The sequence below is a fragment of the Protopterus annectens genome, chromosome 12.part0, assembly GCF_019279795.1.
Source record: "Protopterus annectens isolate FY-2018-M chromosome 12.part0, PAN1.0, whole genome shotgun sequence".
NCBI lineage: Eukaryota > Metazoa > Chordata > Ceratodontiformes > Protopteridae > Protopterus > Protopterus annectens.
The window spans coordinates 1288614895-1288628167 of NC_056746.1; the positions used below are offsets into that span (position 1 = coordinate 1288614895).

A 13273-nucleotide genomic window follows, 5' to 3' on the forward strand; every position below is an offset into this window, starting at 1 on the left:
ATGTTATTCTACAGCAGCACACACCATGTCAGGCATTAATTGCTTGCTTAGCAACAGAAGCATCAATAATATTCTTCAAATGAAATCTAGATCACTTAGAGTAGTGATGGCGAACCTATGACACGCGTGTCAAAGGTGACACACCAGCGTTCATCAGCACCCGAGTTACCATAGCTCTCATCCTTCCATCTCCAAAATGAGGAACACTAGCCCTCATAATGTGGAACAAATGGGCAAAATGTGGAACACCTACTAATGGCTTACTAACAACTTCAACTAGGAAGGCCATAGGATGGTTAAAATATGCTGGTTTTACTTATAAAGAAGATCTTTTAATGAATTAATATGATTTGTTTCTATTTACCACGGATTTCACTTAAAAAAATTCCTAACAGAATGTGTGACAAAGTCTTTCAATGTGGAACATTGAGGAACTTTGAGGAACATGAACTTTTTAAGACCCCAAATGAGGTACGTTCCTCGTAATGAGGTACATTTGAGATATATGCGAGTTACCAAAGAAACTGAATGAACAAAAATACAAGAAATATGTGACCCTGCACTTATCTATTAAGACTCAGCAACATAAAAGTCATTAATTGATAATCAAATCAAATGCAATGTGTTCCATATTTTTTTCAGTTCAATTCAAAATGGCTATTAAAAGTAGGTAATTTTTGTGGTGCACTATTTTAAGCCCAGTTATCAGTGAGCATGTCATTTTCTGTATTGTAAGTCACTGATTTTTCTTTTACTTCTATAATACATGGCAACACACAGTTGGACTGTATTTTTTAAAATAAATGGATATGTAAAGAATTGTTTCTCTTTTGTTCGGGGAGAGAGGGGGGAGTGACACACCAGCAGAGTCACAATAGTAATTTTTCCGAATTTTTGACACATGGAGCCCAAAAGGTTTGTCATCACTGACTTAGAGCCTTCTTTAATACCAGCAGCTTTACTGGTTTAACCTGAGAAAAGCTACTTTATTGTTATATTTCATGTAATATTTGCCTATGATGGTTTGATATTTACTATAAAATATCTCTCTAGTTTATTTTTCTTGCTGTAGAAATAGTAACTAGATTATTACTCTTGACACCATGACTACAATGGACAAGTAGCAGTGTTCCAAAATGTCTACTTTTAAAGATATAATTTCTCACTTTATTACAATTTTATCTTGCAGGATGGAAACAAATCTGATGATCTCAGAGAAGAAACACAGATTGAAAATTATGTGGCACAGCGTTATATCGAAAATCCTTACCTTATTGGAGGTACATGTCAACATCAGTCCTTATATGTGAATCTTACTCAACAGCTGTTTAAAATATATAATTTTAAATTAGTAGTATTTTGGTGAAGTTCTGTAATAAAAATATTTCATTGAATGACCTTAAAATTCTGCCAAGATATAAAGAGAGAAATGATTTGCTTTTATAGCATTTCCCCCTGCCTTAAGAAAATACCACTGTGTCACTTCTGCCTTTGTAATTACATGTGCAGCTGTCACAAAATCAAGTATAAAACTGTGTGCTGACTCCATTATTTCGAAGGATAGGGGCATTGCCAGTGTTTCAGATAACCAAGGTTCAGGTATTAGCCTAAGAACTGGGAAAGTTAGCAGAGGAAGAATGGGAGACAGTGATCAAGATCATCTTATTGATGACAGGGAATGGAGTTTGTGAAGTTGTGCCACAGGAGAGCCACCTGGGGGAAGACCCAGTACTGCTCTTCAGTTCACAGGGACTAGAGAGTGCAAGCCTGGTTACAGTCCCTGACTCTTGCCTTTCATATTTTATTTTATTTATTTTTATTTACAGTTGTTTATGGGAAAAGTCTGACTAGACAATAGTCCTTTTTCAGTGGAGGCCCGGGGAGAAAAGCTCCACATAAAAACATATGTGAAGTACATCATTTCAAAAACAGTATAGACATAGAAAAAGATCCTGTGTACATGTTGATGAGATATGTGAAGATCTTGTATCACAGAAGGGGATGTACGTAACAAGATATTAAAAATTTTTACATAGTCAAGCAGGAGATTCTACAAAATTGTAAAATGGAAGAGTAAATAACATAGAAACATAACATATAATAATATATTAACATAGATTAAAAATCATAGTTCTCTTAACATTGTTAAGGTAGATAATCTATTGTAAAGGAAGTGAACTAAACCGGATAGTAACACTCATACAAGGAAATTGGACACATGGGTTTTGCCCATTTGTAGATTAAGACATTGGACGTTATGTACAGAGACTAAAGAGAGTTCAAAATTAGTGTTTTTTTGGCTAAGAGTAAGAAAACTAGTATCCTGGAGTGGTGCATGAGCATAGCTTTGTAATAGGTGAGTTTTTAGTGTTTTTTTAAAAATGAGTTAAACTGGTAGTAAAAGTTATATTATAAAGCAGTGTATTCCAGGTTTTAGCTATATAGTTTGGAGTAGAGGGAGTGTCCAGCAATATTATTGGCTTTGGTTACATTTATTAGGGGGGTTGTTGCCAGAGTGAAGGGCCCTGCTGCTGGAGTATGGATGTAGTAGATTTTGGAGGGCAGTGGTTTTCTCTGGTTAGTTGAGAATTCTATGGGCTATTGTTAGTTGATTACAGAGTAAGATCTGAAAAAGTTCTAATCAGTTAAGTTGCTTGAGTGCTGTATAGTGATGTGACCTGAAAGGGAAGTCTATGGAAAACTTGGTTATTTTGTTAAAGGAAAACTCCACCCTCTCATACAGTTTAACTCAATCGTTAGGTTTCCCTACAGTATGGTTCCAGCATTGTGTAGGTGCCCGAAACCTGGTTGTACTTTTTAAAACTTTTAATATGATGTTGTCCTATCTTGCCTTCATTCTTAGCAGGTTGGGTTCAGAACCGATCCTTGGTTCTGACTTGGCCTACACAAAAGCTTGAGGTCTTCCACTAACTTGTGGCTAAAACCCTATCCCATCATGCTCTAGGAGAGCTCCCTAGATCTCATTTGCCACTAAACAAGATTGGGTGCTCTTCCTACTGGCTCTGGCTAAGTAGAATCTTTCTCTATATTTTTTGGAAATTGTTAGCCTTTTTCAAACTATTTTTAGTTAAAGTTTACTGAGTTGATTGTGTGCACTTCTGTTTTCTCTACTGAGTTGTTGTTGCTGTTTGGCCATCGTTTTTCTTGCAAGGACTTTCTCCCCTATCCCGGCTTTAACTTATTTCTCAAAAGCCTGTTTTACTTAGAGGGCTTTCCTATTCCTTTTTTCTACTTTCCTACGTGGATTTGTTTTATATAGAGAACTGCCTTAGCCCATTTGACTTAGAGGGCTTTTCTCTCTGTGTTTTCCTTAAGGATAGCTTGCTTAAATTAGAGAGCTCCTTTGCCCATTTAAGTTAGAGGGCTTTTGTCCTAGAGTGTCTTTGGTGAGGTTCTTATTATTATTTATAAAAACAAATAATACAAAAAAGTAGTAGTATAATACATATATATTTTTATGAAGTTGTTAGCTGCTTTCTGCTGTTGTTGTTGACCACTATAATGTCTTTAAAGGATCCCAAGGAAGCTAAACCGTCTGGGTTTAAGAAATGTGTTAAGTGTTGTGAAGGCTGCCAGCCTAACTAGATATAATTTTGTATGTCATTGTAAATATTAATATAAGCCATAGGCTTGTTTTACAAATGTGAAGAAAACTACATGTAAGAAAGCTGTGTTATATGTTATGAGCTTCAAAAAATGTAACCACAGTGCAGCCTGCTGGAAGAAAGCTGATAAGTGAAGCATTTTGTGACTGTTTGATCTCAAGCTCAGAGACAGGATGTTTGGACTAAGAAATTCATTCTATAGTCGTAGGACAAGAGTTAATTACTAGGTTTTTTATGTAAAGTGTCCTTTATTGCTGTGGTTTCCTGGCAGGTGCAAGTTACAAACAAATGTTAAATTTTGAGTTCTGTGAACCTGGGAAACTTCAGCAGAGGTGTCAAAAATGATGCAATGTGAAATGACTCAGCACTAATGTGTATATCAATTTAAGATTATTTCAGAGAGAGTGATTTGAGCATTTTGGATTTTGTCTGACACTGACATCAGCTCACCAGCACTTGCTTTGCTCTGTAAGTAGGATCTTAGACTTTAGTATTTCTCTTAGAGTTAGATAGAAATTTATCCAGATTAGTCTAGCTTGTATTCCTATATTTATGTCAGACTATCCTACAATATTATTTTAAAGTTTCCTATGATTTCTGAACTCTTGATTAGCACTGTGTTGAATTGATGAGATTTGCCTTGTGTTTTTATTATTTATTATTAAATATTTGTAAACCTTTCAACTGTGGCTGTTTTCTGTAGAGATAATTTAAGCTCTAGAGTACTTGCATATATTTGGTGAAACTGTCCAAGCCACTCCAATAGTCTTGCTGCTCAGTCACACTTACAATTTGGATAACAGTAATATTATACAGTAACATTGGACACCCTTTGGTAAGGGCCTTATTGGCAGCTGATAAATAGTGGTTGGTGGCAGTGATTTCTACCTTATAGTATGGAGAGAAGGGGGTAAACCTGAAGAACCTGTGCCAGCCTTCCCCAGGAGTCTCTGTGCGTCTGTATCTAAATCAAATCTTGAAGTGTGTATGTGTCAGCTACTTGGGCAGGGACATGAAGCACTGGTTAGACAGAGAGGGTCCTGGAGGTTTTAGCTTGATCACTAGGCTGAGATCTGGACCCTATAGCTGTGCCAGTGGGGTAGTCTTATTGGGGATCTGGAGAGAGAGGGAGAAACCAGCCGCAGACTGACTGGCTGATCTCTGTGTGCTCCTAACAGAAATTGTACTTTACTGTGTGTGTACTTGTTATGACCCCAATGTGCATGCACCTCACTGGTGCTAGTGGTAAGGACTGAGGCTCCTTGATTACTGGGCCAGTGCGCAGGCATCACAAGTGTAGCCAAAAGATGTCTCTGACTGATAGACACACCATTTGTGTGTACTGTCTTGGAGCTGTTCACCTTCAAGAGTTCTGTGCCATATGTCACTCTTTTATTCACAGAGTATTACTGCAAAGTAAAAACAAACTCATTTTGTGAGGCTTGTTGAAGACCCATTTTTTTGACACAATTGAAGAAGGTCAGGGTCCTTCAAAATCAGGCCAGTCCCCCTCTTCAAGGTTTGAAAAGTCGGGGAAAAGGTCCTTATCTTTGAGTACTCAATCAAAGCCAAGAAAAAAATTGCCAAAAGTCTCATCTTTGGACCCGAAGGCCATTGGGCCCGAGAAGCCTTCTACCTCACCTCCAGCTATTTCGGTGCCATTGGAATTTCATTTGCAGAGCCGGTCCCCAGAATTGGAACCAGTATCTCCCACCCTAAGGTCTCCATTGTTGCAGTCCTCCAGATCTCCTGCTGCATCTCAATCTTCCAGGAGCTTGTCCAGTGGTGACGTGGATCGCATGGTGCAGAGGCTGTTAAAGACACCAGCTCATGCCAAACTGTTGTCACTTCCAACCCAGAGAGCTTCAGAACCAACCAAGCCTACTCTTTCACCATTGATTCCTCCTCTGATCCGATCTCGGGCCTCGGAGCCAGAATGTCCAGAACTGATCATAGTGGAACCGTTAGAGCCAAGATCTATCACAGGATCTTCGGGTCCGACCATTGCTATGACGTCCTCGGTTCCATCTGAACTTGAGGAGCCTAGGAGCTGATGCTCTCCAGTCGGGACTGGGGAGGAGAGTCGGATTGGACACTTGTTGGATCCAAACTTGCCTCTTGGGGCTTCAGTTCAGGTGAGCCCAGCTCCTACCTCAGCCTCTGAGCCAATCCCCTTGGTTCCAGGGATTCCCTCTGGCTCTTTGCAGACGGGAATTTCCTTAGATCAGGGGCGGGGGGCTTTTGAGGTGATGAGGAGACTGCTGTCTCTACAGATATGTCCACTTTCGGGTTGGGACATTCCTCCTCCAAAGGCACCGGTATCTGTCTTGGCACCAATGCATCCACAGAGACCCTAGGCCTCAGGATGCCCCATTGGGTGACCCCCTCTCTTCTGAAACCTCTCCAGAATGCCCTTCTGAAAAGGTCTGTCAGAAGAGGCTATGCAACAGGAAGCATTTAGACTCCCCAGAGGAGTCCATCATATCGAATACAGACCTTGATAATTCAGAAGGGTTCCCATGGTCACCCTCTGAGGATGTCTCCTTCATGGGCATCCTGGAAATACTAAAACAGAGAGTTGGTTGGAAGTCCGTCACTCCTTCTTAGGAGGAGTCTGTATATCTGTAGGCCTTTGGGTCTCACCCTTCCGCTACTTGGGTGTCTCCACCTTTCAACGTACTGATGGACTTAGTTTGTCAAAAGGCGTGGGAGTCTCCAGATTCAGTGGGACCTGTTCCTCAGAGGCCAAACAAATTCATCATAGCACCAATAGGTAAAAATGTTCTAACCAAAGGTGTCCCAGTAGATGCTATGGTGGTGGTGGTGGCAGCCACCAAAAAGGAACTCTCAGGGGCATCCTCTTCTGTCCATTCACTGAACAGAGAGTCTTGTACGATGGATAGATATGGAAAGCGCATCTTTTCTTCAGCGACTTTTGTGCTTAGATCACTGAATTATCTGACTCATTTTTACTAGACTTCAGAGAGATCTCCTGAAAGAGCTAGGAGATACCCTCCAAGGTTCAGTAGCTGAAGGGGTATTGGAGAAGGTTTTCTCTCAGCTCTCCACCTTAAATTCAGTGGTAAACTCCTCCATGAGGCTCATTTCTTATGCAGCAGATGGAGTGAGCAGGGCAGTGGGGTCAGAAATTTCCCTAAGGAGACATTCCTGGATGAGCTTGTGTGGCTTTGTGGAGCCCTTTAAATCTTCCTTTGTGAAAGCCCCTTTTGATGGCTCATCCTTGTTTGGGCCAAAAGTCAAAGAAACACTAACCAGGTATGAACAAGGAGGAAAGACTCTCTCTGCCATAGGAGTCTGTTTTTCCCTACCTACCGGACCTTATTCAAAGGGTCAAAAAGGAAGAAAAATGTGGTTTCGCAAATCCCAGAGAGCTTTCCAGGACACACATCGTGATTCTTCCCCCAGGGGCAGAAGGGGAAGTACTAATGGAAGACGCCAACCATGTGGTAGAGTGGGTCCAAAAAACCAAGGTGACAGGGAAGCTTCCCTTGGTAAGTCCTGAAAGGAGACCCACCTGTCCATCTCTGGAGGCATTCAAAGGCCTCTTATCTTTGTACCCAGAAGCCTGACTAACAATAACAAAAGACAAGTGAGTACAAAGCATCATATACAGAGGTTACTCCATGCCCTTTTCTTTCCCCATCCCAAACACAAAAAACATCCCAGACATTCCACCCAGTCGAAGGGAACAGACAGCTTGAGAAATACAAAAGTTGCTAGACAAAAAAGTCATCCAAACAGTCCCCACAGACCAAATAGGATTTGGAGCTTACTCAAGGTTCTTTTTAGTTCCAAAAAAAACAGGGACTGGGACTCATCCTGGATCTCAGCAACTTAAACAAATCATTAAGAAAGTCAAAGTTCCAGATGGTAACACTGCAGTCAATACTCCCTTTTCTGGACAGCCAGTCCAGGAATCATTTGCGCTTTCAGCTGGGAGCCAGTCTTTACTAGTTCCGTACTCTGCCCTTTGGTGAACACTCTGGGGGCTCTAATGAGGCCAAGTGTATGGCAGTAGTAATGGCTCACTTGAGACACCTAGGATTCCAAGTGTTTCTGTACCTAGATGACTGACTCCTGACTGCCACCACTGAGCATCAACTATCAAAAGTGATAGACACCACCTTGTATCTCTGCTCTCACCTAGGAATCACAATAAACTATGAAAAATCTGCCTTGCTGCCATCTCAGCATATCATTTGGCGCAGATCTAGAATACAACAAAAATGATGGCAAAACTCCCCCTGAAAGGGTTCAAGTCCTATGTCATCAGGTCCTAAACCTACTTTCCAAGAAAAAAGTACAATCAAGAACAGTCTTGAAGGTCTTGAGGACCATGGCAGCAGCAATAACCATGATTCCATTAGCACGTCTACATATGAGAATTCTGCAGTGGCTGCTGTTCACTCAGTGGTCCATGCAGGAACTACACATGTCCCACCTTATTTTGATCACAGAATCTTGCAAGACAGACCTTCTCTGGTGGCTTCACTCCACTCATCTGACATTAGGTCGACCTTTTGTTCTTCCACAGCCATTAGCCACAGTGACTACAGACACCTCCCAGATAGGGTGGGGGGGCATTATCTGGGAAGGACAGTCCAAGGCACTTGGCAGGATCATGAGGCCCATTTGCATATCAACATCCTAGAGATGAGAGCAGTGCTTTTAGTGTTGCAAGCATTCCAGGACTCGCTTCCGCTGGTTACTATTGCAATACAGACAGACAACATGTCAGTGATGTAGTACATAAACCAACAAGGAGGAACCAGATATTACTCCCTTTGTCGGGAGCCCCTGAGAGTATGGCAGTGGGTGACCTCCTCCCAACTCTTTCTGATAACAATGCACATTTTGGGGAAATCCAATGTGATAGCAAGCAGACTCAGCAGAGTGATTCTGATGCCTCATGAGTGGTCCCTAAAGCAAGAAGTAGTGGAAAACATTTTCTGCAAATAGGGCCAGCCTTGCTGCGACCTTTTTGCCACATCCATGAATCCCAAATGCACCAGTTACTTTGCCCTTATCCCCCCTCCAGAGGAGTCACCAAAGGATGCACTTGTACACGATTGGCCCTCCAGTCCCCTCTACATCTTTCCTCCCTTTCCATCGATGCCCAAAGTTCTTCAGAAAGCTAGTTCTTGGGAAGGAACTTGATACTCATCGCCCCATACTGGCCTCACCAAATCTGGTTCCCCTTCCTTTGGCCTTGTCTCCAGTAGGAGCCGTGGATTCTGGACCCAGTTCCAGACCTCCTGACTCATGCATCAGGGACACTCCACCCCTTCCTTCAAACTCTCAAATGGACAGCCTGGCTGCTCCGATTCCAAACATAGCCAGGCTCCCTGACCTTTCTCAATCAGTAAAACATATCCTGATCCCGTCTCATAAGGCTTCAATGAGAAAGTTACATATAAGCAAATGGAAAAGATTTTCTACATGGGCCTTGAATAATCGCATTGATCCCTTCTCTGCCCCAATAGCTTCCATTCTTGAATTCTTAGCTAAACTATTTAGAAGGTGCAGCTGCAGGTACTATTCGGGTTTAGTTAGTAGCGATATCTTATTTCCATCTAGGTGAATCGGGCCCTAATGTGATGTCCCACAGACTTTGCAAGGTGTTTCTTAAAGGTACTCTTTTACTAAGACCACCCATTAAAACACCTCCAGCACTATGGGACCTGAATTTTGTCTTATCCTGTTTGATTCTTCCCCCATTCAAACCTGCATCATCCTGCAATCTCAAATATTTGACTTGTAAGATGATTCTTTTGATAGCCATTACTTCTGCCAGAAGAGTTTCAGAGCTGCAAACATTGCCAGTATAGGGTTGCCACCTTTTCAAATGGCCAAAGTGGGGCAGTTTTGGTACAAACATCAGATTTTACAGGCCGACATATACCCACGGTCAGTACAAAGGTTAGAACTTAACTTTTTTGCCTAAATAAAAGCTTATTCTTGTAGTATTTTAGTTGCTTATTCTGTTTCTTATAACATTTAGGTATTTTAGATACAGATTAGCAGTTTTATGCAACTATTACATAAAATATAGGAAATAATGTTGTCCTAAAATCTCAGGACATTTGCCATTTTTACACTTTTGTCAGGACACAACTGCCCAAAGAGGGACTGTCTCTCACAAAGTGGGACAAGTGGTAACCCTATGTCAGTAAAACCCCCCACATGCTTTTCCACAAAGACAGAGTATCTCTATGAACAAACCCATCCTTTCTACCCAAAATATGCTCAGAATCTAGCTTGAACCAATCCATAGAACTGCAAGTTTTCTTCCCCAACTATGACAACAAAGCAGAATATATGCTACACCAACTGAATGCACGTAGACAATTACATTTCTGCTTGCATAGGACAAAGGACTTCAGAAAATCTGACAAATTATTTGTATCATATTCAGACTCTAAGAAAGGTGCTCCTGTATCTAAAGTCACACTTTCAAAATGGCTATCAGATTGTATTACCTTTACTTACCATTCTCGAAACAAAGAACTTTCCAATAAAGTAAAAGGTCATTTCACAAGAGCCATTGCAACCTCTTCTGCCTTTCTGGTGATACTACCAATTGATACCATTTGTGCTGCAGCAACATGGGCAAGGCCTCATACCTTTATCACTCATTACAACGTGGATTTGGCCTCCAGGAACAGGACCTCCTTTGGGTCCACTGTTCTGAAGAATATTCTCCCTTGAGACACCCAAGAAAGATGGTGCTAGGGACACTGTCCCAACCTGCTAAGAATGAAGGCGAGATAGGACAACATCACATAAAGAAGTTATGTACTCACTATAACGTTCCATGCGTGTTGTCCATCTCACCTTCATTCATACATCCCACCCTCCTTCCCCTAGCCCTTTGCTCCTGGAAGATCGAGCTGATGCAATTGGCTATTAATGCTCTCTGGCCTTCTTTATTGTTCTATAACATATTTAGTAACCTTTATTGAGCTATATCTGCAAACAAGATCTGGGGAGCTCTCCTAGTGCATGATGGGACAGGGTTTTTAGCCACGAGCTAGTGGAAGACCTCAAGCTTTTGTATAGGCCTATTCTGAACTGAGGATCGATTCTGAACCCAACCTGCTAAGAATGAAGGTGAGATGGACAACACACATGGAACGTTATGGTGAGTACATAACTTCTTTTTTCCTTACATTGGAGTCGAAGGAAGGGAAATCCCACCTACTTTTTTTTTAACTCAACTTCTCACATACTTTGCAGAGAAATTCATCTCCACCAGTTAAATCTGTAGATTACCCTGTCAGGTACTGCTGTCAGTTTTAGATGGGCAATTAATTCTGCTAATGTCAGGAACACAGCAGATGATATAAGAAAAAAGAGAAAGCTGTGGAACTGTTTTCCACTGTTTTTATTGCAGAGGGGAGGAGAACTTAACACTCCCCTTTCCTAGCAAAAGAAAGCAATTTGATCAGTCAGGGGTTTAAAGCCAATTGTCAAGTCTTCTGACAAATTTACATAAACAGCAACACAGTATTGAAATGCTAAGATTTAAATGTTATTTATAATAGTTTATATGTAAGATAACTTAAATGTAGTATCAAAAAATTCTGTGACATTTAAAGAAAAGTCAGAAAATATTTACATCCCGGTTTCAATAATGTTAAGTTGTCTATCTCGCCTTCATTCTTGCTGGATGGGTTCTCCTCAGCTCCGACTCAGCATACTACTAAAGCTCGAGAGCTATTTACTGGCTTGAGGCCTCCCCATATCCCACAATGCTAGGCGTCAGATACCCAGATCTCGTTTGCCGCTTCAGCTATGAGGTTGCGATTTTACTGGCTCCAGGTTGTATAAATCTTTTTTTGTATTATTACCTTTATATTGTCTTATTTTTAGATAATCCTTCCCTGTTAGTTTAAATACATTGTGTTCCCCTTGTTATCCCACTCAAAAACTCGTTCTTGTTGTTAGAGAGTCCCCCCCCCGTTAGGGTAGTGTTAGGCCCTGTTTAGCCACAATTAGTTAGTCTTGTATATTTGTATATTTTTATTAGTTGTAAGGTAGTTGTGTGGTTATAGTGCTATAGTTATTATTAGTGTTAGTTTTATCTAGTGCGTGTGTGTGTGTGTGTGCCTTGATTAAGCACTAGTTATTTTTTTCCCTTTGGTATCCCATTACCAATATGTCTAAAGATACCAAAGTTTCAGGTTTCAAGAAGTGTGACTCGTGCTGTCAGAAGATGTCTCTGACAGACAGTCACACTTCTTGTGTTTATTGCTTGGGTCCCCTACACCTGCAGGACTCCTGCTCGGTCTGCCATGCCTTCAGCCCGAGAGTGCTGCAGGAGCATAGGAACAAGCTCATTTTGAGAGCCTTACTTAAGTCAGAAGGATCCCCGGCTAAGCCTCCATCGGGAAAATCCTTAAAGCCCGCCAAACCGTCGGCTCCCTGTTCGGAGCCGTTGCCGAGTGGAGCTCCTGCCTCCTCGTCGATTCTGGCTGGAACCGACATCTCGAGACCTCAGTCGGCTCTGACCTTAGTGTGGGAACCTTCTCTGACCCGAAAACGTTCAAGGTCCCCCTCTATAGAATCTGTTCGTTTGGCTCCAAGGTCTCCATTGCTTCAATCGGAGCGAAGCCATAGGTCCCACTCCTCTCGGTCCTCCAGGCTATCCGATCATGACTTAGAGAGGGTGGTCAGTAGGCTCCTGAATTCGCAGGCCCTGGCCAAAATGTTGACCAGCCCTTCTCAACAGACTGTGGCTATCCCTGTGTCTTCAGCAGTTCCTCCTTCGACTCTACCACTGTGTTCGGAGCCGGAGCTTGTCAGGGCTCAAATTGTAGGAACGTCGGAGCCGATACCACACCTTTCGGCTCCCTCGTTGGCTCCGATCTCTTCATTGGTTCCGTCCTTGGAGGGATCCGGGCGCCGAGGCTCCCTCGTCAGCTCCAAGGGGGCAAGTGGCATCGGAACCTTGTCCGACCCCATTCTCCCTCTCGGGGTCTCGGCGCAGGTGAGTTCGGCCCTGACATCGGCCTCGGAGCCGTCCCTCTCGGTGCCGGGAGGGGTTCATGTCTCTTCGGAGTGGGGACCCTCTTCTCTGCCTGATAGGGGTGCCTTCGAGGTCATGAGGAGTGTGCTGACTCCTGTGTCGGCTCCACGATCGGCCCCTTTGGCTCCTCCCCCCATGGTGCCTGCATCGGTCTCTGTCCACCCTCCTGACCCCAAGCGTGGAGAACAGACACTCCAGGTCGCCCCATTGGGCATATCTTCCTCTTCCAAGGCCTCCCCTGATCATTCAGAGGAGCCCCCTCAGAAGAGAAAATGTAAGAGGAAACATGTTGACTCCCCTGAGTCAGTCACGTCTGATACCGACTTGGAGGATTCGGAAGGGTCTCCAAGGTCCCCCTCTGAGGATGTCTCCTTTTCAGACATCCTAGAGATCCTTAGACAGAGGGGAAACTGGACTGCCCTTAACCCTCCATGCGGCTCATTTCTTATGCAGCCGATGGGGCGAGTAGGGCTGCAGGTACAGGCGTGGCTTTGAGAAAACATGCCTGGATGCGGTTATGTAACTTTGCTGACCCCTTTAAGGCATCCTTCACCAAGACCCCCTTCGATGGTTCGGCTCTGTTTGGACCGCAGGTGAA

The 13273-nt window shown here is 42.7% G+C and overlaps 1 protein-coding gene across 2 annotated transcripts in view; it reads left to right on the top strand.

Annotated features, from left to right (window-relative positions):
- The window catches only part of TTLL9 (tubulin tyrosine ligase like 9), a 787629-nt gene that overhangs the window by 381555 nt on the left and 392801 nt on the right, over positions 1-13273 (top strand). For both annotated transcript variants that reach the window (XM_044090338.1, XM_044090339.1), the window contains exon 7: positions 1190-1280. In XM_044090338.1, coding sequence (XP_043946273.1) covers positions 1190-1280 — 91 coding nt within the window. The remainder of the gene's footprint in view (positions 1-1189; positions 1281-13273) is intronic.